This window comes from Barbatula barbatula (assembly GCF_947034865.1).
Source record: "Barbatula barbatula genome assembly, chromosome: 3".
NCBI lineage: Eukaryota > Metazoa > Chordata > Actinopteri > Cypriniformes > Nemacheilidae > Barbatula > Barbatula barbatula.
In genome coordinates this window covers 818,337-843,995 of record NC_136764.1, presented here as the reverse complement: position 1 = coordinate 843,995, position 25,659 = coordinate 818,337, and the positions used below count along the sequence as shown (strand labels likewise).

At 38.5% G+C, this 25,659-nt stretch overlaps 2 protein-coding genes across 2 annotated transcripts; one reads left to right on the top strand and one right to left on the bottom strand.

The window, feature by feature from the left end:
• Positions 1 to 11,010, bottom strand: LOC306892467 (outer dense fiber protein 2-like). The gene is made up of 17 exons (XM_079453594.1): positions 10,929 to 11,010; positions 10,276 to 10,473; positions 10,052 to 10,126; positions 9,342 to 9,413; positions 8,995 to 9,105; positions 8,718 to 8,903; positions 8,354 to 8,463; positions 7,985 to 8,120; positions 7,282 to 7,392; positions 7,101 to 7,205; positions 6,279 to 6,437; positions 5,785 to 5,885; positions 5,106 to 5,268; positions 4,900 to 5,025; positions 3,009 to 3,213; positions 2,424 to 2,902; positions 1 to 2,263 (listed from the first exon to the last, which is right to left on the bottom strand). The coding sequence occupies exons 2-15, from the start codon at positions 10,276 to 10,278 to the stop codon at positions 3,043 to 3,045; spliced, it is 1,629 nt and encodes a 542-aa protein (XP_079309720.1). The 5' UTR covers positions 10,279 to 10,473; positions 10,929 to 11,010; the 3' UTR covers positions 1 to 2,263; positions 2,424 to 2,902; positions 3,009 to 3,042.
• Positions 11,011 to 16,640: 5,630 nt separating this feature from the next.
• On the top strand, positions 16,641 to 22,800 carry c8a (complement component 8, alpha polypeptide). The gene is made up of 11 exons (XM_079452569.1): positions 16,641 to 16,898; positions 16,970 to 17,081; positions 17,521 to 17,662; positions 17,743 to 17,890; positions 19,078 to 19,267; positions 19,519 to 19,701; positions 20,477 to 20,717; positions 20,891 to 21,016; positions 21,102 to 21,259; positions 21,389 to 21,614; positions 22,334 to 22,800. The coding sequence occupies exons 1-11, from the start codon at positions 16,765 to 16,767 to the stop codon at positions 22,483 to 22,485; spliced, it is 1,812 nt and encodes a 603-aa protein (XP_079308695.1). The 5' UTR covers positions 16,641 to 16,764; the 3' UTR covers positions 22,486 to 22,800.
• Positions 22,801 to 25,659: the final 2,859 nt, after the last annotated feature.

Genomic DNA, 25,659 nt, shown 5'->3' with positions numbered 1-25,659 from the left:
AATCACACAATGACTTTAATAGTCACACAGCACAAACACGCACGCAGTACCAGACACCACCACCATCATTGTGTTGGGTAAACTTGAAACAAAAGAATATCAAGAGTCAAGAGCTCAACTAAAACAAACACTGATCACAATAATGGTGATGTGTTGGAATTTAAACATTCAATGGATATTGAGTGAATTAGAACCTGAGATAAATCAATAAAATTACAGGTTTTTGTCATTTACTTAAAAGTTAAAAGTTGGTTGTTTACAAGTTCCTCCAAAGTTTCATTTTCCTCAGTGTATAACTCAACACAAATCTTCTTAAACCAAAACAAAAATATAACTTAAAAAAAGAAATAAAGTTGGCCGTAACAAAGGTATATTATAAAGTTTGTCCAATTTATTCAGCGTACCAATCGCATGAATGAACACATAATACGTCAGTGTCTTCACAAAGTGGTGTTGCCATTTTCAAAAACGTTCACTTTAAGAGCATTTTCAAAAGTTTGCTTTTTCAGTCCCCCAAAGCGCCATCGTTTAAACAAACAGCCAAACCGCATAAATGCTTTTCCCTATAAATTGAAAGCGGCGTTGTGTAAATGGTCTCTTAATTTATAGGACTTCAGTGATATTCTAGAGAAGCTCTTCTTTCTTCTTCACCTTCTTGTAATTTAACGCAAGAATGCGAAAAAGTCCGTTGCCGGCCTTCCTGCAAAACCAAATAATAAGACTGGCTCACCCTTCCCAGAGAATTCCACTACAAGTGGGTTTTATCCTCATTTAGCTCCCGTTTACTTATAGGATGATCTCGTCAGGATACATCAATTCATGACTCTTCTTTACGTGGTCATGAATATTCCTATAATCCCCTGGTGGCATTCCAAGCACTTCCATTTTTTTTCCAAGTCTGCATGAGAACTCTTTCAATCTCAGTCCAGCTATTCATATCCTTGTCCCCTGATCTCTACAAAAATCCCACAGTAATCCTCCAGTAAAGCCTACGACTGATCTGTAATTGAAGTCTGAAACAGAGTAACTAAGGAGCTCTGTCGCATAATGGCTCTGATACAGAACGAATGGGAAGACTACTGTATGGGAGCAGTGTAAACTTCATTATTCTCAGATCAAGGTTTTGTTGATTTATAGACACTTATTCATTTATGCAAAGTGACTTTTGTCAGATTCAACTGTACTGTCAGAAGTATTGAATGATTATTTGCTTTGCGTCTAGCGGTTATTGCCTTTTTACCTTTTGCTTTGTCATATCATGTTCGACAATCAATGATTCACTCTATTCAGGGACTGCTTCACTGCTTCATGTGAGGTAGCGGGGTTCTTTATGAAATAAGCACTTTAGAAATAGTTGAAGTTCATTTATTAGTACTATAAACCAAAATGGAAATGAATTCCAATCAGGGATATTTCGGGAAACACGGCCCAGGTTTGTTTGAACACTCTCTACTGGCTATCCGCTGTAATGACGTTGTAGAGAGATGAACCTCTCTTATGACTGATCGCTTATTGCTCCCCGAACTCTTTGTAAGTCGCTTTGGATAAAAGCTATCAAAGTTTGAATGTGTGTTTCTGGCCATTTTTGTAAGCAATTGTGCTGCATACACTCACAAAACTAAAGTTTTTTTAGACTTACGGTAGGACATTCACATAACATACTCATGGAACATTAAAGCCACAATATGTACATTTGGAGCGCTAGATGGTGCACTTTCGAAACAACAACAAAAGTCGAGCTAAATGAGGTTACGTAGGAGAGTGGAATTATGGGACATGTCGTTTCAACGATCCATAGTCGTATGGAGATCGGCCATCATGTTCACGGATGAGAATATTATTTTATGTCATCGTAATGAATTATCTTGCAAGAAACGTGGAATGTAATGCTACGTTAGCCTGTGTGAATGATATTGGACTTTGTCAATTGATTTGGTAGCATAATGCTACACAGTTTAACGTGTTTAAAACAGTCATACTGTCGTCGTTTGAAAAGTCAACTACGTTTAAGCTTGTTTGCGTTTCCTTTAGTCACCAAAGAGTCATCGTGATCTATATATATATATGTGAAAGTGATTATTGGATATTTCATGACAAAATTCTTCCATATTGTGGCTTTAATGTCCTAAATGATTGTTAAGTCACTGACTTGTGTCGATCTGCATTGTACAACGTACGCATGTTTGATCTAGTTAATCTTGCCAACTCACAAAATTCATAGTACGCTTGAGTGTTACATCTGCTTAGTATGTTTGACGGCGACCTGCAAAGAGACAAAATCAGATGTAAGCTACACAGAAGTATACATCACACTTTACATTTCAATAAATTCATTTGAACATATTTGGATGAAACCCTGAACACATATCGTATGTTATCACACAAGGTTTAAATGATTGAAAATAAAGGAAAAGCCTTTCTACCTTTTGGCCATCGTCTCTGTGTGTCCCCTCATACACAACGGCAGTAAAGCCTCTTCTAAGGGTTTTGCCCTGATCATAACGCAATGGAAATAAACCTAAATAAATATTTAACAAATACAAAGGAAACATACAAGATTGTTATTTGCTTGTGATTTCTTTCAAGGGCGGGGGCGGAATGAGCAAAAGTCTACATCCATTTACTCTCATTCTACCGCTTGATGAAATGTGGTGTTATAACACCGACTGCATTATTCTTCAAGAAGAAAGCCATATTCAGTTAGGATGCCTTGAGGGAGAATAAAACATTGGGAATTTGGATTTGCTAGTAAAGTGTCCCTTTATTGGCGTTGAATCCATAACTCTGTTGCAAACCTCTCGCATTTTGTGGTGCTGTGGATTGGTATTCTCCTTTAAGTAATAGGCCTTACCCATTTGACAATCATCCCCGCCGGCTGTTTGGGGTTAGGGTATGTCTACAACTACAAAATATAATCAATGAATATTCATATATTGAGTACAAATATTATAGGAATAGGTTATTCCTATTTGTAATAAATACGAGAAAGCAAGTAGCATGGTAATTACGTTTTCATGCATCACATACATACACCAAGAGGTTTCATTTCAAGTAGAAGGACGACATGTAAGTTGATGCAAGAACTTCCTCAAAAATTGTTGTGTAGGAATTTTTAAGAAAGTCCACATAGTTCTGAATCCTCTGTTTGTGGCTTTCAGATTGCTCCAGGCTCAGCTGCAAGTCTCGAAGTCGGTCTTCATATTGCTTTTCACTCTAAAGGGTACGAAACAATAATAAATCAGAGAGTACAAACACGTGTAGCTCACGAAGATTCAAAAATAAAGCACAGTGACGACTAGATAAATTCAGAATGTTGTATGGATGAAAAGAGACTTTATTTGAGAGTAACAGGCTCACACCAAACACAAATTCCGGCAATCGGACCGCCTGTCACAAGTTTGTGGCTATACGCGTCTTTGCATTGACTTTCTATGTCATTTACTCATGCGAGTTAAGCGCTTAACTCATGTTTGGTGTGAACTCAGTGTCACACGGTGCTCACACCAAACGAAGCAATCGAATAATCGCGTTCCCCGATCTTTATTATTCACAGGAAAAGTTCGTTATTTTCGTTTGAGTGATGCGAGAAACATCACGTGACTGGCAGTGTCTTCACGTGTCCAGACCAGTCATCCAGTATGTGTCAATGAGTCATTCGCATCACCTGCCGCGTGTTTGTGTCTATTCGCATCATTGCATTGACTTTGTATGTAATTAACTCGTGCAAATCACTTAATTCGCATTTGGTGTGAACACAATGTCAGACTGCATGCGATAAAGCGACGCGATGACATGCTGGAATAAAAACAATAGATCCAAATGAAACCTTCCACAGTGAGAGCGATCAATCGACTACGATAAAGCGATGGGTTTTCTGTTCAACAAGTGTGTCCATCTTTCCATCCACCTCTCTGCGACGAAACGTCCCGTCCAATTAGATTTTACAAAACGTGGCCGGAGCCACTGCAGTTACACAAACGGACCACAGGGGCGATAAAGCTCTGGAAATTGACTGCAAACCTCCAGCATAAGTACGGACGAGTCGAACACTTGTGTCATAAACTAGGAAACATATTATACTACTAAAGTGTCTCTTTATTATTTGTATATTTTTCTTGATTATTGTTTTAAAATATAATTCGTTATCACTGTTTAGTTTTCCCATCAGGACATAAAATGTATACACTGCATGGTTGAGGGCATAATAATGGCATGAAAACATTTTCATACAATATTTTAGCTTAGAATGCGCGAACCACACCCTTTAGGCTAGACGCAGAAAAAAACTAAAAAAGAATAGTTTCAAAGCCACTTTTTATACGGCAACTTGACATGGGAGGATCGCCACCCGATCTACTGATCCTCTTGAAGACCGAAATCATCGCCTTCTTGAACATTGGATAAAACGCTTGAACAAGTCACGTCTGAATGAGCTCATTGGATACGGGTTGCTGCTTTTGACACAGCGCTGTTAAATAGTTAAATAAACAATGACAAAACATGGGCAAAACATCGTGTTTCAGGACATCCTCTCAATATGCGACATGCGGGACGAGGGGGGAAAGTGCTGTGTGGTACAACACAAAGTGGGACAGGTGGTCACCTACCTAGATGTGAAATTTGTTTGTCATTCGCATCGCTTGATCGCATTGCCTGCAATCTGAAGAACCCTTAAGAGTAAAATGAATACTTTAGTCATAAAGAATAATATTCTGTCATCATTTCCTCTCCTTAACACAGAGAGAGAGCTTATAACCAGACAGATTTTGCCCCCCAGAATCCCCACCAATTTTTGGAAAAAATACTATGGTAGTCAAAAGTGTTTTGGGTGAAGATTGAGGGATTTACAGTGATAAAATCAGACTAAAAGGCAAAAGAGATGAAAAGATGGATACTAACAGAACGCTTGATCTGTTTGAGCTGTTGAAGTTCTTTCTCTCTTCTCGTTTTTTCCGCCTCTAATTGCTTGAGCTTGGCCTGGAGGACACTCTCTCTCCCACAGGTGTTCTCCATCACCTTACAAACCTGCTCAAATCCATCATAGCTTGAATTGAACACAAATGAATCTTGTGAAGATGACAGTGGATGAGCACGCACAGCACTACCTGCTGTTTCAGGTCCGTGAGAGCCGTCTGAAGCTGCTGGCTGAGAGTCTGACCCTCATCTGACCGCTGTTGTAGTCGTCTGCTGTCGTAGTTCAGCTCCTCCTCTTGAACCGTCAGTCTGTGGATGAGCTCCCTGTTCTCAGAGAGAACCTCCTCTATTCTCCTGTCATTCAAACACACAGGCAAGTGCACAAACACTATTAGCTTCCTTTGAAATGAACAAACTATAGCTGCAAGCAGCACTCGTGGTCAGGCACACAGACCCGAATCTAAACACTTAATAGCGTTGAACGATACACCGGTACTAGAAAGGTGGAAGTGATCTAAATACATCATTATTAGCAGCGATGGTCTTGACTCATTACATCACTTGCTTGTGTAGTAAAAGTAAAGGTCTAAGCTCATATTTCTGTGTATTGAAACCACACTTGGTGAATCAAAGCACAGTCTGAAGGAATCACAACTACGGGTCCCATTTTCAAAACAACATACAACACTGTGCTAGTGCTTGTTCAATATATTCATGCAATGTTTGGACATATTGTGTAATTGCAATAATGAAAGAATTGAAGCATTGTTAATTCGTATAACGTCCTGCTCTCATAAAACACTGTCTTTGTTCGGTTTCAGTGCTTGAAGATGCTTTAGGTGATGTTCAGCTACACTTGTAAACACTCACGTCTGAAGTTGATTCACTTTCTGCTTCAGTTGGGAGTTTGTTTCATTGGCCGACTCTTCCATCTCCATTGTAGACTTTATTTTCTCCATCTGCATGTTTACCTGCTTACCAAGAACAGTTTTAGGATTTTGACACGTGACAGAAACATTTGTATAAGTCAAAAGCAAAAAAACACTAAGCACTGGTGAAGTTGCACAGCACGGTTTGACCTTAACATCAACTAAAGTGATAGTTAACCCAAAAATGAAGATTCCTTCTTTCATTCCTCACCTGTATGACTTTCTTTCCTCGGCAGAAGATATTTTGAAGAATGTCTGTATCCAAACACCGGCGGTACCCATTGACTTGTAGTGAGTGGTCCAATAGAAGTGAATGGGTACCGCCGTTTACCAACGTTTCTCAAGATATTGTTCTGCAGAAGAAAGTCTTATAGGTTTGCAAAAGTTATTTTAATGTTGGAGTGTCCGGTCCCTTTAATGAAGACGAACACTCACTGTGTCCTGTAGCTGTCTGATGGACCCAGTCTTGTCCGCACATCTCTGCTCAGAGCGTCTCAGGTCTTCTTGACTGTGCTTCAGCTTCTGCTCGGTGACAGCCAGCAGCTCTGGATATACCTGCAGTTCCTGCACACATCTCTCCAGATCCTCCTGGACCTGAGAGAGACACATCAGAGGAATCATCACATCAAGCCAGCCGACAGATTCACAATGTTCAAATCTGCTGAAAAAGACTCCTGTTTGAGAATCCTGTTTGAACACATGCACAACATTAACTTTATCCAAAAACATTGTTCAATAAAAAATAAATAATGTGATGGCAGATTCAAAATTTTCATTTCAAATCAGCATTTCTAGATGTATTGTGGCCAAATTCAACAAAATCAAACCCCAAGAGTCATCCAACAGACGTATGAAAACTGAGAGAAGATATTTTTTAATAACTTTTCCTAAATACATATTACAGAAATGTGACTCATGTATCACTGAATTTGAAATAGTTTTCTTCGAGGTATTTGAGGTTTGAGAAAAGACAGAGCAACTTTTCTGTTTCCATTTTCTGCAAATAGAAACAATATTTTTATTTGAAATTTGGTAGAAATGTTGATAGTAGTTCACAGAATGAAACAACACAATCATTTTACCAAAACACATAGTAAATTCAGAAAAACTGAAATGGTGCGTCACACTGTTTCCCTGTGGGATTTTTTCATCGTAATAGTTTGTGTATTGTAACCGTGCCACAATATATCATTATACCCATTATAATTCAGATCCCACATCTCTTCAAGGTTATCAAAGCATCTCATGCTCTGTTACCTGAATGATCTCAGCATCTCTCCCCTCTTTAGTGTCACAAGTTTCTTGAAGGACATTCTTCAGCTTCATTTTCAGCTCTGTGATTTCTGCCTTTAGTTCTGCTACCTGTCAAATAAAACATCTCAGCTGAATCAAACTGTAGACTGTTCAACGTAAAGTATGTTAAGATGTAAGCTTTCACCTGATGCAGGTACTGTTCAGCTTGGTGTTTTCTCTCCTCTGCAAGCACATTTTGATCCTGTAGAGTAGCTTGACTGATCTGCAGCTTTTGTTCAGTATCAGCAATGGAGGCCTAAATGACAGCAAACATTAATGCATAAAGGTCTTTGTTTGCACATACAGTCCGAAATATCTGTATGTCTTTTTTCGTATTTGGCTCTCATTTGTACGGTTGTCAAAACGCCTCTCAGAAATCGCTACTGATGGGAAAAACGCTGAAATTATTTTATGACGGACGAAAATATCGGAGGCAGTGTGTAAATGTGATTGACACAACGTGAGGTCGTATTTATTTTTTTACATGTGGGAACTTCAGACTCAATGTGCAACGGCCTTAAATCTTATAATATAGCAGGACTATTAATCGTATTCAAGGTTAGATGCAGGGTTGCCAAATCCCCAGTTTTCCAGCTAAATTGGGCATTTTTTTGAATTTGTTACATTTAAAAAAAGGTTTTCATATTTTTTCATATCATATTTATGATAAAAAAAGTTATTCATGAAAAATTATGAAATTAAGACTATACAGTAATTTTCAGGAAGAAATATATAACGTATAAAACTCAATGTAAAGTGTAGAAGAGCCATATTTTATGTTTTGGGCTGTATTTGTTACACATTAACAGATCTGGCAATCCTGGTTAGAGGTCAACAACAGCTCATACCTTGAGGGATGTGTTTTCTCTGTGAAATCCATCGTTTTCAGAAGTGATTTTCTCCAACTTCTTCAGTACGTTTGCACTGGCTGACTTTGTTATGTGTCTCTTTCTGTCCAGTTCTGCAGTAAGTGCTGCGATTTCACTGCAATAGATTCACACTTGCATTAGAGCATTTGTCAGACACTTTTATGAGTCAAAACAAAGCGATAAATAACACAAGAAGCACTTGTGACGATTATTTTTATGAGATTTACAGACAACACAAAATCTGTCTGCATGTACGATCACGTTCATAATGCAAATGTTGTTACAAGACATTCTGATTGGTCGATTAATAACCGTGTGGCGCACAAATGTACGTGAGATGAAAGTTACTTTTTAAGTGCGTTCCTCTGTGTGTCCAGCTGTATTCTCTCCTGTGAGATCTGCTGCCGCTGTTGCTGCCACACGTCTCTCTCTGCTCTGCTCTGAGCCAGACGGACTTCCTGCATCCCACAATTCAACAGACATCAGACATGAAGCCATCCACAAGTCTCTAGACTGGCTTTAATGAACATTCAGAAGCTATTCTGTCAAGACAACATGCAACCATCATCAACACGAAAATCTTTCCTTCTTCTAAAATAGAAAACTCGTCCATGGTGTTTGGTCTCTATCATCAGGGGTTTAGAGAAATATCACCATACGATGATTCAATATAAATGTGTTTTGACTGGCCACATGAAATAGATACACAAACCTTCTCTCTCAGTTGTTCGTAGCATCTTTCCACAGCCCCCTCAAACCGTTCAGCTCTGTGTTTATGAGCTCGTGTGGCTTTCTTCAGCGCCTCCGTCTCCTGACGTGAGCTCTCGGACACGGCGGAGATCTGAGCTCTCAACTCATCCAGCTCAAGCCTCTGATGCGTGACGGTCCGCTCCAAAGTCTACAGACAACAGCACCCACGAATGACTATAAAAACAGGATGTTTGTGGAAGGAGCTGCGAGAGTTCAAATAGCTGTTCTGTAGATCTCACCAGCAGCTGGACATTCAGACGGTCATTCTGTTCCTCTTTGCGCTGGAGTTGGGCCTGTAGATGTGCCCGCGTAGCGTCGATTGACTTGGACAACCCTGACTCCGTGTTCTCCTGGGAAATGCGCAGAGATGAAACTGCATTAATACATCACAATTGGCCACAAAAAGACGGCTGAACATTCTCCGGTTTCTGTTGCTCTTCGTCATTCAATCATCTAATATGTGTGTCGTGTGTATTAGCACTTATAACCTTTAAGGTAATGACTGAGAATCATTTTAAAAGAAACGAAAAATCAGGGCAATAAATGAATACAATTCTAATATTTAAAAAGAAAACGTAACACTTACTCTTTCCTTTTGTTGCTCAGCCATCAAATCCAGACACGTTTTCTCCTTTTTAATCAAATATGATCTTAAGCTCTGAGAAAACAAAAGGAAAGCGTTTATTTTTCACGTTTCCGGGGTTCTCAGCAGCGTCAGCTGGTAAACTTCTATAGCGGTGAATCAGAGACTAGCACAAATATATTTTTACGTTCTCGTATGCTCAAACAGCAAATGAAAAACTCAATGATAGTGTGCACACTACTTTCAATATAATGAAAGAAAGAACAGCAGTCAAATAGAGAATGATGTCAAATATACTTCCATGAAACACCCTCGCATTAGGCTTAACTATATATTTTGTCATTTGATGCAAAGTATAGTGTCATAAACGTACCAGGATTTTTTATTAAAAAGTAAAATATCAAAAATGTTAGATTAACGCGTCATCACAGGCTTGTGAAAAAGGTCCATTTAGGTAAAGCACCCTTTTTAGTTTGCCAGCGAACGGTGTGGAAAGCCAAGATGAGGTTTGTCATCTTATCATGATGTAAAGGGATTAGTAATTAGTGTTTCTAATGCAATTCACATTACCGTGAAATTGACACAAATTAGTCCTATTTTTAACAAAACCATAAAATGGCTGTCATCAGATTTATGACATTTAGATGAGATTAATATGGAGCGCTAGTTTTATCGAAGACAATCATCGTGGATCGTCATTACATGAATGTTACCTGATAATCCTTCTCAGTCCGTGTAAGCGTTTCTCGCAAAACTTCTATTTGTTTCTCTGTGTCCATCCAACGTGCCTGCAAAACACAAACTGGTCATATCAGAAGACTTTCTGTAGCTATTTAAGAATCATTTCTATCTTTCAAATTGGGTTTCGAATACAAACATGTCTATTACACGCGTATACAACACTGTGTGACAATATATTTGGGCCTGTGCACACTACCATATTCTGCTGTTTACTGTAGACATCTTTTATGTACTCTGTTCTGCATATTCTTCATGTCATTTGTCCTCTAATGAATGACTGTGGATTGAAAGTAATGAAGTAAACCTCCTCGCTCAGGATGGACAGATGAGGTCGGATGTTTTAATGCGTCGAGCTTCTCCATCAACACGTGAACGCCGCTGCTCCCTGGATGATCTGAGGATGTAACGATTGAAAATGGATTATAATATGTGACCATTCAAATCGGTTGAGACGATAAAAGAATCGCAGTTCATGTTTTGAAACAATGTAAAATGTGGATATTCTGATATTTCTTAGTAGCCTACTTAGTTTATATTATAGAGACTTTTGTATTATTCTTTTTTTTTAATGCAATTTAGTTATTTGACATAAAATACGACAATGTGCGACATTAGAGAAATAATAATAAAAAGGCAGTTGTTCATTTTTAATTTGCCTCAACTCATTCTGTAAAAATAATCGGGAATAAAATCGCGTCGTGAGACCAGAATCGGGAATCGCATCGCGTCGCGAGCTGAGTGATTTGTTGCATCCCTGTCCGTAGACCTTTAATACAAACAAATAAACAGTCTGAGTAAACTAAACTTGTTTACCCAAATAAACAGTCTGAGTAAACTAAACTTGTTTACCACAATATGGCTGATGATGTCATAGACCAACATCGGTGAATGTGTAAATAAACAGATGACGTAGCCTACAGCAACACTGAGCATCTTCAGCAGCACTTCTTCTTCTGACACACACCCATAATAGCTAAAGACATGTATTTATTATTACACTGAAAAACCTGTGAAATCTGGTTTAGCTGAAGCCCATCGGAGGTCGCAGTCTTGGTGCTGCATGTTGATGTTATTCAATGGCGCATAACAAGCTGTGTTTCATTCTTAGCAAACGAACAACCCGAAAATAAACCTGCTAACTTCATTTACTGTCGTCACATTACCGAAACATCATATTTGTTGGAGTTTGTCATTGAGATGAAATCCACGTCTCAGTATCGCTTAAAACTGAGCAGAGCATCATAACGACAGTTGTCAAGTACTTGCAGCCGACCGCAATCTGGGGTTGCCAAATATTTCTCAAACATTCATACAGCCCTTTAATTACTATGTACCGTGATGACGCATTCATCAATAAAAAACAAGATTCCTTAATGGTTGTATTTCAACTGCACAACGAGATTAATAAAACGTGTCTTGTTTTTAAATAATGATGTTAAAAATTGAAGGTTTTAAAATTCCCAATTTGGCCACCACGTATAGTAAAAGGCGGATTTCATTGTCGGGTTTTCTAACGTAAGCTGTCATTGGCTGTTGCCAAGTATAATCACCAGTATAAGTATGAGCACATGTCTGACACCTTTAGCCAAAACAAGCGGCTTGGGAACACAGGAAATGAGACCAGATGCCAGTATATGATTGGATGAGGCGCCTCACGTGCTCCAATTGTAAGTACTGCCAAAGACTATATCTGCCAAGAGGCGAAACTCTGGTGCGTTTTGGCGACCTGTTAGACACAGAGACGGCAACATGCGCGCGACCTGTTAGACACAGAGACGGCAACATGCGCGCGACCTGTTAGACACAGAGACGGCAACATGCGCGCGACCTGTTAGACACAGAGACGGCAACATGCGCGCGACCTGTTAGACACAGAGACGGCAACATGCGCGCGACCTGTTAGACACAGAGACGGCAACATGCGCGCGACCTGTTAGACACAGAGACGGCAACATGCGCGCGACCTGTTAGACACAGAGACGGCAACATGCGCGCGACCTGTTAGACACAGAGACGGCAACATGCGCGCGACCTGTTAGACACAGAGACGGCAACATGCGCGGGACCTGTTAGACACAGAGACGGCAACATGCGCGGGACCTGTTAGACACAGAGACGGCAACATGCGCGCGACCTGTTAGACACAGAGACGGCAACATGCGCGGGACCTGTTAGACACAGAGACGGCAACATGCGCGCGACCTGTTAGACACAGAGACGGCAACATGCGCGCGACCTGTTAGACAAAGAGACGGCAACATGCGCGCGACCTGTTAGACACAGAGACGGCAACATGCGCGCGACCTGTTAGACACAGAGACGGCAACATGCGCGGGACCTGTTAGACACAGAGACGGCAACATGCGCGCGACCTGTTAGACACAGAGACGGCAACATGCGCGCGACCTGTTAGACACAGAGACGGCAACATGCGCGCGACCTGTTAGACACAGAGACGGCAACATTTCTTATGAAACTAACAGAAATGCTTACGTCTTCTGTGTTTGTCTATTCTTTAGTCTCTGTGTGTATATTGCAAAGATATCTGCTTATGATAATAATAATTAAAAACATTGATTAAATATCATATTCAAATATTGGCGTTAATATAAAATGTATCAATAGTAGGCCTATATAATCAGATAATAAGTAACTACTTGAGTAGTTTTTTCATCGCAAAAGTGTTTTTTTACTTTTACTCGAGTCATTTTTAAAATAGTAAAGATGTTGGCTACTCTACCCACCTCTGCGCACAGCATTGTGGGACATTGAAGGCCTAACATCACCTACCTGTTGAAAATTCCCTTCAAACCAGATCACAGCATTAAATGGCTGAGACCATTCAACTTTAAATGACACTTTTTAAATTGCGGTTTATTTAAATAGGCCTATTAATTTAATACTTGTTGCTTGAATGTTGATAACCAAGCAAACATGCCCTACATTTAAAACAAGAGTTGATCTCCTCTGGTTAATAAGAAACATTTCAAGCTTTATGTGCGAGATAGCACATGTATGTCTGTGAGATGTCTGCTAAAGATCTGGAAAACATCTGCCTTGTAAAAACATATGAAAGAAATCTTAGAAAAGGCAGTTTTATATGCATTCTAAGTCATAAACATCTTCCAGATGTCTGCTTGACATCTGCCAGGAAATGTCTCACAGACTTTTATATTGCATATGAACAAACGCTAACACTTTACATTAAGGTTCCCTTCATAAGGCATTTGTAAATGTGTTCATTTACGATTAATACGTCATTTATAAATCCATTATAAAGCAGTTATAACTTCAACTTAATACATTTATGAATTCATTATTTATTTGCCTCGAAAGCAGATTCCCAGTATATTTGAAAAAAATGGGTCGAAAAACAACCCATTTCCTGGTTAAAATGAATAGCCCAACTTCTTAGGTTAGTTTAACCTCAAATGTGTTCTGTCCTTTATTTACCCAGCAGCTGGGTTGTTTTTAACCCAGTGTTTTTTACATTTACATTTAGTCATTTAGCAGATGCTTTTATCCAAAGCGACTTACAGATGAGGAAACATTGGAAGCAATTATAACAACATAGGCAACAAAATACATAAGTTCATCAAAACTAGTCCATTAAAGCCTAGCACAGTATACAAAGCTCAGAATAGTGAGGTTAGTGGTTTTGAATAAGAATTAGGATAAATCAATCAGCGACGCGTTGACGAGGTTTCCGTTTGCGTGTCTAATCATGGCACAATGCCGTGGTTTCACCTATTTCCATCCTATTCTAAGTCAGTTCAACATCTCGTCTGGTAATGTTGTCAATGGCCGCAATAATGTCACTAAAATCAGGAGCAAAAATTGTTACCATCAACATAATATCACCGCTTTTTTAAAATAACATATATTGTGCAGACTTGGTAGGACATCATTTATCTTGCGTGTGTTTGTAATGTCTTCTGATTGTACTTAATGTATTCTGTACCCCAATGGACCTTAGATGTTGGTGTATTTCTCTGGTGGATCGTCCAGCAGTCCTCATCGCCCTGATGTCTCGTGGATGCACTTTGTTGATCTTGGTCATTTTGAGATGCTTTTCCTGAAGGATCGTCTGTATTTATCCAGGTAAACATATAGGCGTTACCACTGTCTGGTACTTGAACAACAATGACTGGAGGCCCATACGTGTCAATTAAACATATGAATGGACAAGTTATTGTCATTCATTATTAGAGCTAATACAATGAGAAAAAAGCATCGTCTGGATTAAAGTGCATCACTTTTAACCAGATGAGCTTCAAAAAAGCAGCAATCTTCGAAACATGAATACAAATGAGTTTGAATGGAACGCTTACACATTTGCAGAAGATGGCGACGATGTCTCTTCATCACATGTCCACAGACGCAGAGAGAACTACATGAAGTACAGTATTCATAAACACAGACAACAAACAAACAGGAAGCTGTTTGTGAACACTGGGTTGTGATGAGATGACCTTCAGCACATGTTAAAGAGGTTCATTTATGCAGATCATTGCAGTTTAGTGTCTGGGTCAGAAGCCCTCGGCACATATAAGAGTAAACAATCCCATGATGCACTTTGCTCTATTTTGTAACAGTTTACCGTCAAAGTAATGCTCAGTAAATAAGACTGTTACTTCAGTGTTGCACAACTTCAGTTCAGTCACATTATACGTGCAAAACAAAGACTTTATACAAGATTCCACTAAAGTTTTATAAACAAAGTGATAGTTCACCAAAAAAAAGAGAATTCTGTCATCATTTATTCACCATCCTGACATTTCAAACCTGTACATTGTTGGGTGAACCATCACAAGGTTATTTTACTTTACACATTTTCTGTTGATTGAAATCAAATCAAATATTGACCGAAAAATGATTGGAAAAACTGAAAGTAAACGCAAAATGTAAATGTTGCCTCAAAATATAAACTTGCATAAGTTTAAAGTACTAATAATAAGAATAATAAGAATTGAAAAATAAATAAAACAAATCTTAATCTTATATAGCAACATAACAAATCAACAATTTATAAAAACAACTCAAATTAACATAAAAACTAGAAGTCTAAAAGTAAAAGTTAATTTAAAATAGGAATAAAACTCAAATCAAAAGTATGATAACTGTAACTGTCACTTTAAACTATGGCTAGTAAAGTGAATTATTTTCTCATCAGCTAAAGTAGTTTAATAAGATACCGAAGCATCAATTTCATTAGATAAAACTACATTTACTTATTTTCCTTTTATAGAAAACAAAACTTAATATTTTATAATTTTGCTGCTCAAATGTAAGAAGTTTTAGATATTTGAACTTGAAAACAAGACAAAAACCCTCTGTAAGGAATCAATTGTTGGCATTTAAAATACGTGTCGCAGTCTCCCTGCGATCTGCATTGACCTTAAACCTTGAGCGTAGTTTTTAAGTGAAATCAAATTAGCTTTATAAATCAATTGAACTTAAATTATACTGAACTGACTTGAAATACAATCTAGTTATAACTTAATTAAAATCATTTAAATAAAAACATTTAATTTTAACGTTTTTCTTTTACAGTTCACATACAAATTTACACTTGCGTGACAGTCACTAACTTTAAATTTATTGTGCATCTCATTCCTCTTTCTCTTTTTTCTTTCTTCTGCTCTTTCTCATCGTAGTGTTCAGGGCTTAGTTGCTCTTTCCTGAACGAAACAAAGGATACACAGCGCATTTATTTTAAAGCGGCCCTAACTAACAGTTTCTGTACATGACTAAATGTAAATGTATATCTCATGTTAATCTTGAGTACTTACAGAATAGTATCACGCACCTTTCAAATATTAGTCTTTAATCAAATTTATCAAATTTACTATGTAATACGTCCAACTCGTTATTTGACAAATTGACCATGTTAACCATGAAAAGACAGCACGTTTAACATCGTTTTTACAACATTTATTGCATCATTTTGTACTGGGAGTAATATTAATGTAAGATGTATAAACATACGATCTATGAATATAAAATATGTCCACCAACTCGTTAAAATGTAAAACATGTAGTTATTTCACCAAGTGCGTTTGGGAGACAGTGAAATGATTGGGCTTCGGTGCTGCGTTTGTTCTGTCGCTTCATGACGCGAGTTACTTCCACAGTCCATTCTCACTATGGAGGTCTATGTGAGTGTCGTAACTTTGTATTTCAATTGCTCTGCGCTGACCGATCGGCAAAAATGACATCAAAGTACCGCTTGTTTTTTTCCAATCTGTCTCGTGGTATGTCATACGCCGATAGGTGTGCGCAGCTGTCATAAAGATTTTCCTCTGAATGTTAACATTTATACATTTGTTGACCATTGTTCTAAGTCAAGCGTACTTTGTTGTTCATGACTTGCGAATGTAATATCCAGTTAACTGTAATAAACCAGGCTTGATGACGCATGCATCTTGCAAACGTGTCGCCGAAGGATTCAGTCTTCCGTTTGAGATGGTCTTTAAGAGACCAACCAGATGTTGAATCCTAGAAATAAATGCTGACCCTCTAAACTATATTTATATATTGATATTTATTCATTAAAGCAGTCCTGATGAATGAATAACTTTTTTATTTCTTCAATGACAGTCTTGTATCGATAGATTGTGTGTAAAAGGTATTTCGTAAGTGACCCTGTGGATCATTTACGAAACGGTCAGTTTGTTGTCCGGCCATGAGTGTCAAATCAATCTCAAGCCCAGCAACAGCTCTTTCAGTTATGAGTGGATTTGTACTTTCTCTGATTTTTCTTTTATGTTTCAGTCAATGTGTTTCCGGCAGATTTACAGATGATGTACGACACAACAGGTAGATTCTTTACTCCGATGGTCTTCTCGTGTTTTGCATTACTGTTAACACACCGTGGTTTGTCTTTGTAGGGCTAATGCTTCTTCAAGACATACGAGAAGTGCTGTAAAACCTGCTCCTCTCAACTGTAAACTCAAAGACTGGTCACTGTGGTCACCATGTACCCCTTGTACGGAGTTGACGGTAAAAACTCTTTGATAACACTTTCCTTCAAGCATGTATGTATAATGAAAGGGTCAAATGCATTATGGTTCTTCATAATGTGTGTTGTAAAGAATTATAACCAATTTAAAATGTGTAGTGTAAGAATGAATTTCTAAGTGTTATAATGTATTAACTGTAGTAACAATAAGTAAGACATTACAATGCATTAAAAGGTGCCTTACAAGGCTTTATAATGACTTTTATAATGCATTATGCTTCAAGGAAAGTGTTACCAAGTCTTTTTCTATCTATTTATAGGTGTCATAACACATTTTGGATTTCCTTTGCCTTTTATCAAATGTCTTATAAACAGAATCTCTATGTGTGATTTTTCTTGTTTAAAGCAACAACACTTGGTTAGATTCCTCTGAAATGTAAACCTTTGATTTCGTTTATTTCAATTGAAATTGTTTTGCAGTATCGGTTCCAGTATTTGGAGCGTCCCTCTCAGTTTGGGGGTGACCAGTGTGTTCACAATCAGTGGGATAAAAGGGAATGTCAAGTGGGCGTCTGTCAACCTCAGGACCACTGTGGGGAAGGGTTTGCATGTGGGCCCTACGGTAAACATTTTTCCAGCCTTCTGTCAACACGATTTGCCTTTTGCCCGAGTTTTAAATGCAATGTGCATGTGTTCTCACAGGACGATGCATTGGAAAGCAGCTCCGTTGCAATGGTGAGAATGATTGTGTATCAGGGACGGATGAAACCGACTGTGATGAGATCAACATTAAAGAAACCAAATGCACTTACATGCCGTCCATACCAGGAGCTGAGAAAGCCACTCAAGGGTATGATGATGAATCAAAAGAGTGTTCATATACATGTGGTGGAAAACTGTGCGCTGGTCCTATTGGAGGTATCTACTGTATAGCGGCACCAACAAGCATTTATAAATGGGGACTATACTTAAAAATATATACAGTATATGATATTAAATTTGCTTAACAAAATATCACAAAATGGCTTTAGGATAACATCGCACAGTTTAATTTTGTTATATTTTTTATGTTTTGTTTTATGCATCCCTAAATTCACACTGACACCATTTGGTTGTAAAGAAGTTTCAAACGTCTCAGAAACCTGAAGGTGATTCTACAAATTTCTCTAGTTTTGTTGCGGGTTGTCTTGATATGATATGGATAGTTCACCCAAAAAAGAAAATTCAGTCACTTACTTTAGTTGTTCCAAATCTGTATAAATGTCTTTGTTTGGTTGAAGACAAGATTTGAACGAATGCTTGTAAGCAAACAGCTCTTTGACCCCATTGACTCCCATAGTAGGAAAAAACACTGGTTTTGGTAGTCAAAAGTGCCCCAGAACAGTTTGCCGCCCTGCATTCTTCTAAAAGTTCTTCTATTGTGTTCAACAGAACCAAAAAACCATTATGTAATTTTTCTATAGTCAATGGGCTCCAAGAACTGTTTGGGTACAAGCAATCTTCCGAATATCTTTCTCTGTGTTCATCAGAACAAAGACATTACATTTACTCACGTCACTCGAAGGTGGAGTTTTACATTTTTGGGATAATTCAAATACATCCAAATAAGTGATTTAAGCCCCTGAATATCAAATTTAGTAAGATATTATAAAAACACTTTCAGGTTCAGAAGCACTTCCTATTTCAGTTTTAACACTGCATAAGTGTTAAGGTACATAAGAACTGAATGTTCAAAATGTTAAACAAATATCTTTAAGACTTAATTAGCATATATGTAAAAACGAGATGAAAAATACTTATCCCACAAAATAGTCCACAACACATTACAAATATACCAACATTAAGTAAAACAAAATCCTGTTCGGTGATACGAAATCAGAACTGTAAATGAAATGCAGTACTTGTATCGTAAATGAAAACACGGTATTTATACTGTAAATGAAAAAGACGTTACATCCAGCTGCCAGTAAGCTACTGTAAAATTGACAGCAACCTTTTTACAGCTTCTGACAATTCCTTTTGGATTTTTTTCAACAGATTTAATATTTTGTCTAGTACCTCTATGAGTCCCGTTTTGGACCACAGTTACTTCGGAGGCATTTGTGAATACATCTATAACGGAGAGTGGCGCAAACTCTCCTACGATGCCTTCTGTGAACAACTCGGTTATGAGGACGACGAAAAGTATTACCGGAAGCCTTACAACTTCCTCTCCTATAAGTTGATGGTGCGTCACCTGTAGTTTATATAATCCTTTAAAACATAATGGTGATTAAAGGGGACATACAGATTGACTTATATGAAGTATTCCTGTGAAAGGTATTTTACATTACACACTATAAAGAGTTGCATGCAATTAAATAATGCGACTGCTAATGTGAGTGTAAATGATATGAATCTGTCACGAAGACGGTGAAAGCGCTGTGAAACACTTACTGTTGGTTTGCATCAGATTTACACTGGTACTGTTCTTGCCAGGCTGAAGCAACTACTGAAGAATCATCAGATTATTACGAGGACGCCACTCGCTTTCTCAAAGCGATCAATTCAGAGTCATCTTTCAAGTTTGGAGCGACCTTTGGAGTCTATAATGTGGAAGCTGGCTATGAAATAGGATTTGACACCAGTTACATAAACAACGTATCACAATACAATAATAAGGTAATGTCATGCATGTAATGATGGTGCGTGCATTCAATAACTGGTCATATTTACATTCACGTTAATGAAACCCACCTCCTAAACATGGGAGGTGCAAAATGTTATGTTTATAATATAATTTAAAATAATGAGCGGTGAAGAAGGGTTCACTGTAAACGTTTTTGCTGTAGTTACGCAGCTAGTTGTCAGTAACTTACTGTATATTTATCTAATTTAGTGGCAACGATTTGTTCAAAGATAAAAGAGTATTAAACATTAACAAGTCTTTATCTTTACAGAAAAAACGAGGAAATCTCATCCTCCTGCAAAGCATTCATTACATAAATGTAAATTACTGGCAAAACTGCAGTAATACTGTCATTTCTACACAAATTCTTTATAGTGTTGTTTATTCCTTTTTCACTGCACACAGTACAGCGCCTCCATCTGGTGGCTCTCATGCAGGGCTTTTGGCACCTGATCGTTTGTACAATTGAAGGTTATGCACACTTTGTGCGATTTATATTTCCCTATCTAAGTGAGAAAAGTCCTGTGTGAGGCCAATATGATCATGAAACACTGCTTAATCTCTGCAGGTGTTTCCTCGCAAAATATTTGCATTTTCTTATAAATATTTTCGTTCGCCCAAGCATATTTGCCTTCCTTGTCAAAATTTTACCTATCTCTGCATTGCAAGTTCTCAATTAAACATGAAAACAGTCCGAATGCTGTTTTTTTGTAAAAGGCAAAACCCACATGGAGCGCGTGTCCATCTTTTCACCGTTTGCATGTTTAGGAGGTGGGTTTCATCAGGCTGTTGTCAAAAGTGCAGACAGCTCAGTTTAAGATGAGAAGTAAAGATCTGATGCTGGACGAGGAGACGCTGTGGGCTCTGACCGACCTTCCTGTCCAGTACGACTTCGCTGCCTATTCCCATTTCTTCAATGTATACGGCACGCACTACATCACAGAGGGAACCATGGGTGGAGTCCTGGATTACGTTGTAGTTGTAAACAAGAATGCCATGGCAAGAAAGGGTAAGACAGGACATCTCCGGCAAGATTTAAAACACACAGCGTTAGAAAAACAAAATCCACCACAGTTTCTTCACATTTGCTATTTAGGTTTATTCAGCAGCTGTATTCTGTGCATTGTTTGAAGTAAGAAAAAAATATAAATCAGTGTCTTTATCCTATTTTGTTCACATCAGAACTCAACGGGGCATCATTTGGATACTGTCTCGGTGGGTCTTTTGGCCTGAGTGTGGATGACAAAGTCGACGTCGATCTGAAGTTGAAAATAAAACATTGTGATAATTATGGGAGTCTGCTAGAATGTATGTAATGCCGTCGGATGCCTGATCAGTAGGTTCAGCTTTTGAGTGATGTAACAGTTCTTTAAACCAAATGTTTTCTTAACAGCTGGTCAGTCATCCGAAAGTATTATTAAGGATGCCTTTGGCTTCGTGAAAGGCGGACATACAGGCCCCAGCACTGGAAACTTGCTCATCAGGGATGAAAAAAGTTACAAGCTTTGGGGACGGAGTCTTAAATACAACCCTGCATTAATTGATTTTGAGGTGCGTTCGCTCTACCGTCTGAAAATGCTTGCCATGTAGTCATGTCATGTTCGTAGAGTCCACTGTCTGTTGCTGAATGAAATTGATCAACAAATAAAGAGTTTAATCGTCATTGCGGTCCGCGCGTAGATTCTACCGATATACGAGCTGGTGCGCTTTAGCACCGCAGCGGAGCATTTACAAGGGAAGATCGTCCATCTGAAGAAGGCATTGGAGGAGTACATGCAGATATTCAACACGTGTCGCTGCGCCCCCTGCATGAACAATGGAATACCCATGTTATCCAGGATGTCCTGCAGCTGCTCATGTAAATCTGGATACGGCGGCGATGCCTGCGAAGACACTCAAAGACAAGGTATGTGCTTAACAGAGTTCAACACGCACCATTTCAAGTTCAAGTTCATTTTGGAAGTGAGAGTGTTTAGACTTTACATCCTTTATCCGTCCCAATTCGCATACTATCCGTCCTTAACAGTATTCGAAATTAGAATAAGTATGTCTCAAATCATAGTATGCTGAAATGAGAATTCTCGAAGTACCCGGAGGATCCTCTGTTTCCGCTGAGAAAATTCTGAGTGTGAATCCATGGACACTTAACGGCTGATATTACCCACAACTCTGTGCGAGAGGGGGGAGCGACTCTACACTGAATTAATTCAATCAACAAAGAGATGCTTCGATAATTAATAAATACAGTAAACATTACACATGCACAGCAGAGCTGTATTTCGATGAGTGTCGTCTAGGCCAGGGGTTCTCAAACCCTGAGGTGGGCCTCCAGAATGTTCTAAAGGGGTCCGCAGACAATTTTTGCGAAACAAAAGACAGCAAAGGATCAGACTTACTATTTATCTAACATTTGAAATGATTCATTATACCAAAGATTTCATCATATTTCGGGTCCTTGGCATGATACAACAACGGCCTCTTCCGTTCCGCTTTAGTATGTCCAAGTGCATGCATGCAGTTTTGCTATGCATTAAAATGTATATACTTTCCATAAGCAGTACATACTTGAAGGGGATAGTATAAGTAGGCGAATTGGGACGCAGCAAATGACCGTTTTTTTTCTAGCTGGTCCTACACATGGATCCTGGAGCTGCTGGGGCGGCTGGGCACCCTGCACGTCTGGAAAAAAGACACGGAAACGGGAATGTAACAACCCTGCGCCTCAAAACCAGGGTTTACCTTGTCACGGAAACAGCGATCAGACGAAAAATTGTTAATATTTTGGCTGACGCTGTCTTATTTACATGATACAAAAATGTTAATAAGAAAAAATTCAAAGAAGCATTTTAAAATGCCGTGTTGGTGGCTGTACAATAAAATGTTTACCAGAAGAACGTTTGGTGTTATTTTACAGTTATACATACAGTAAGTGAAGAGCAACGTCAAGTTCATGGGTTTGATCCCGGGATTGCACAAACTCAGACACAAATGTATAGTATAATGCAATGTAAGTCGCTTAGGATAAAAGCATCTGCCAAATGCATGAATGTAAATGTAAGAGCACAACGCATTTTGGTTTCTGCTCAATCATTTAAAAAAAATTGATTTTGATAAATCCTATTTTCACACAAGCTCTGCAAACACCTCAACACAAATGAACAACCAAGTTTGTTTCCATCTAGCAAAAAAATTGCTAGCTGTGTTTCTAAATAGTACTGCTTTAGGCAACAAAGCATTTTAAGATTATGCGGTTGGATCTGATAACCAACCATGATGATGAAATGTACATTCATTGGCGTCGCGATATCTCCACAAAACACATCCAAACTTTCCACAGGTGCACAGGAGAACGTCATCTGACCCGAAGCAGAACTCGGTGTAACTACGGTGTTTTAAAATTAGCTGTGTTCACACAACAGGGGCTGGCAGTTAGGTCACTAGCAGGCATTCCCCCAATGCAAGAGCTGAGAGGAGAATCGTGCAAGCCCGCTCTTCTCTACCAAATATCACTTTATTATTTACAGTACATAACGTTAAATGTTTCTCAACTTTTTTGCATCGGTAGACACGTCCCATCCGCTCCAGCTCTCCATGTGACTTTGTTCTCTTACAGTATTGTGTGATTGGGGGATGTAGTAGACAACACTCACTCTTTTCTGAGTGTTGCTCAAATCATTTTTAATCATTTGCAAAACCCACATTTTGCTCATTCTGGGTATTTGTTTAATCAACATTATGACTCGAACCAAAAAAATAAGATTCTCCGGTGTAATTGCCAAACGTGTTCCCAAAATATCCCATTACTTATCGATCAAATAAACCGAAAGAGTGAAATGAATGAACACGTTTGCAAGCCTAAAAACAGCACTGGTAAGCGAAGTTACCCATCCAAAATGAATAACACATTCACGTTCTTGATACAGAATAATAATCCCACCATATAAAGCCAGACATAGACACTAAACCTTCCCATCACCCCCTCCTCTCATCCGCATCAACACTTTCACATTTAACACTGCAGTTCTAATGTACACATCACATATGACCTAAACGTTTGAGCCAGGTTTTATCCTTCCAGGGACAACGATCTTTAATCAGCAAACTTACAGAAGATTTCACACAACATTGTGTTTTGTAATGTGCGTTCTTAATGGGTTGAAGACATCTAGAAGCCTAAAGCATTTAGGTCGTTCCAGGATTTGTTATATCAACCTTTCACTTCTCGCTTCAATTCAAACTCAACAGAGAATCAATAGATTGTGTTTGTTTGACCTGCATTAAAAGACTTGCAGGTAAACATCAGTCGGTTTGTCTACATTACTATTCTTTTATTTCATTTTCTTTAGTAGTTATTGTCCATCTATGAGAATGAACTTCTCATGTTGTCTTGATAAATAATAAACATGGCGAGTATGAATGAAGCCGCTGCTCTCTGCTGGACCTCTGGTGCCACTGCACTGGAGAAATGCATACAGAAAGAATAAACTTAACCTTTAAACATAGCACAAAGCAGGTGAAAAGTATTTCATAGCTTTCGATTAATTTGCGCGACGAGCAAGTACTTTCTGTTCAGAGACGATGGGTTATTCACGACAAGTTACATATCACCTACAGTACATGTTTAAAAACCGTATGGTATTGTGTGCATGACATTTCATGACGTAGTGACAGATCTACTGTGCGTTTCAAACCGTTCAACACTTACATCTCAGACAAGAAGATACAAATGAAAAGAAAAATAAATGATATAAACATAATCAAGAAAGATCTTACAGTAACATGTAGGGCACATTATGTTACGCATAAATGTGTATGTTCATTATTATTTGTGCGTTGTGATATTATTGTCATGAGGATACGCACATTTCCACACAAATTCTCATCACCATATTTCAAATGATTTAATATATACTTGTCACTGTATTGTGTTGCTGTGTCAATGCCATCTCTGTATTTTGTTTAGTAATCAGCATAAATAGTTCAGGGGTTCTTTAGGGCATTCGCAAGTTTACACCAAATATCCAGGCAAGACAAGATTAAACGTTTACCTGCAAAAGATCACCATCTGCGGCAGCCACATCGGCTTTGACCAAGAATTGAAAAACATATAAGTTTCATTCTCCCTGAGATGCGAGCTCCACCTTGACTGTGCAAACCGTTTGAACCCCTACGAGAACAATTCCAATCAAAAGCAGTCTTGAGTCTTCTGACATCATCAAACAAGATGCTTTGCGTCAGCTTGTTCTTTGCCTCCACAATGTCATGTGTTTTGATGGATTTATCAGTACAAATAATCATCATTTTAAACTGTAAATGCAAATATACCTGCTGACATGAAATTAATGTGAAAACCACTCACTGCGTTTGACAGACTCACTTTTGGATCTTTATGTACAAGAGAGACAGAGCAACACAATGTCAGTATTGAACTACAGTCAGTGCTGCTTTGGTTTTACTCCTGGTATAAATACATCAATATAAGGCATCAACAGGACATCACACCTTATGTGCCGAGGGCTTCCAGCTCTGACTGGGTCTCTGTTCCTGTGTGTTTGACGTGGCTCAGAACAGCTGAGAGATGAGATGGACCCCTATAGCACACTCACATCTGGCTTACATCTGCAACACATAGTTTGCTCATCTGCAATACGTCTTGGAGACGTCAGTAATACGTCTGCTAAAGATCTGCTGTGTAAAAAACATCTGCTAAATATCTTATGGCTAGAATACACTACAAGACTTTTAAAGGGGTCATATGGCGTGAATACATGAATAGTTTTCCTGTATCTCTGGTGTGTTATAAGTTGCTCATGCATGTATTAGACACGTAAAATTGCTCAAATGTAAGTGTGGGAACAAAAGATGCGTTCTATCTAAAAGCGAATGCTCACCCAGACCTGACAGAAACGCCTCGTGTAGCCACACCCCCACAAATCTACATCAGCTCGTGG

Bases quoted from the DNA above. Each gene is read 5' to 3' on its own strand.
- LOC306892467 (XM_079453594.1), bottom strand. The intron at 9,414-10,051 runs GTAACATTCATG...TTGTTTTCTCAG, and splicing joins GGACTGAGAAGGATTATCAG to AGCTTAAGATCATATTTGAT. The intron at 5,269-5,784 runs GTGAGTGTTTAC...TTTGAATGACAG, and splicing joins AAAGTGAATCAACTTCAGAC to GAGAATAGAGGAGGTTCTCT.
- c8a (XM_079452569.1), top strand. From the start codon at position 16,765: ATGAGTGTCAAATCAATCTCAAGCCCAGCAACAGCTCTTTCAGTTATG. The intron at 17,663-17,742 runs GTAAACATTTTT...GTGTTCTCACAG, and splicing joins GTTTGCATGTGGGCCCTACG to GACGATGCATTGGAAAGCAG. The intron at 20,718-20,890 runs GTAAGACAGGAC...TGTTCACATCAG, and splicing joins GAATGCCATGGCAAGAAAGG to AACTCAACGGGGCATCATTT.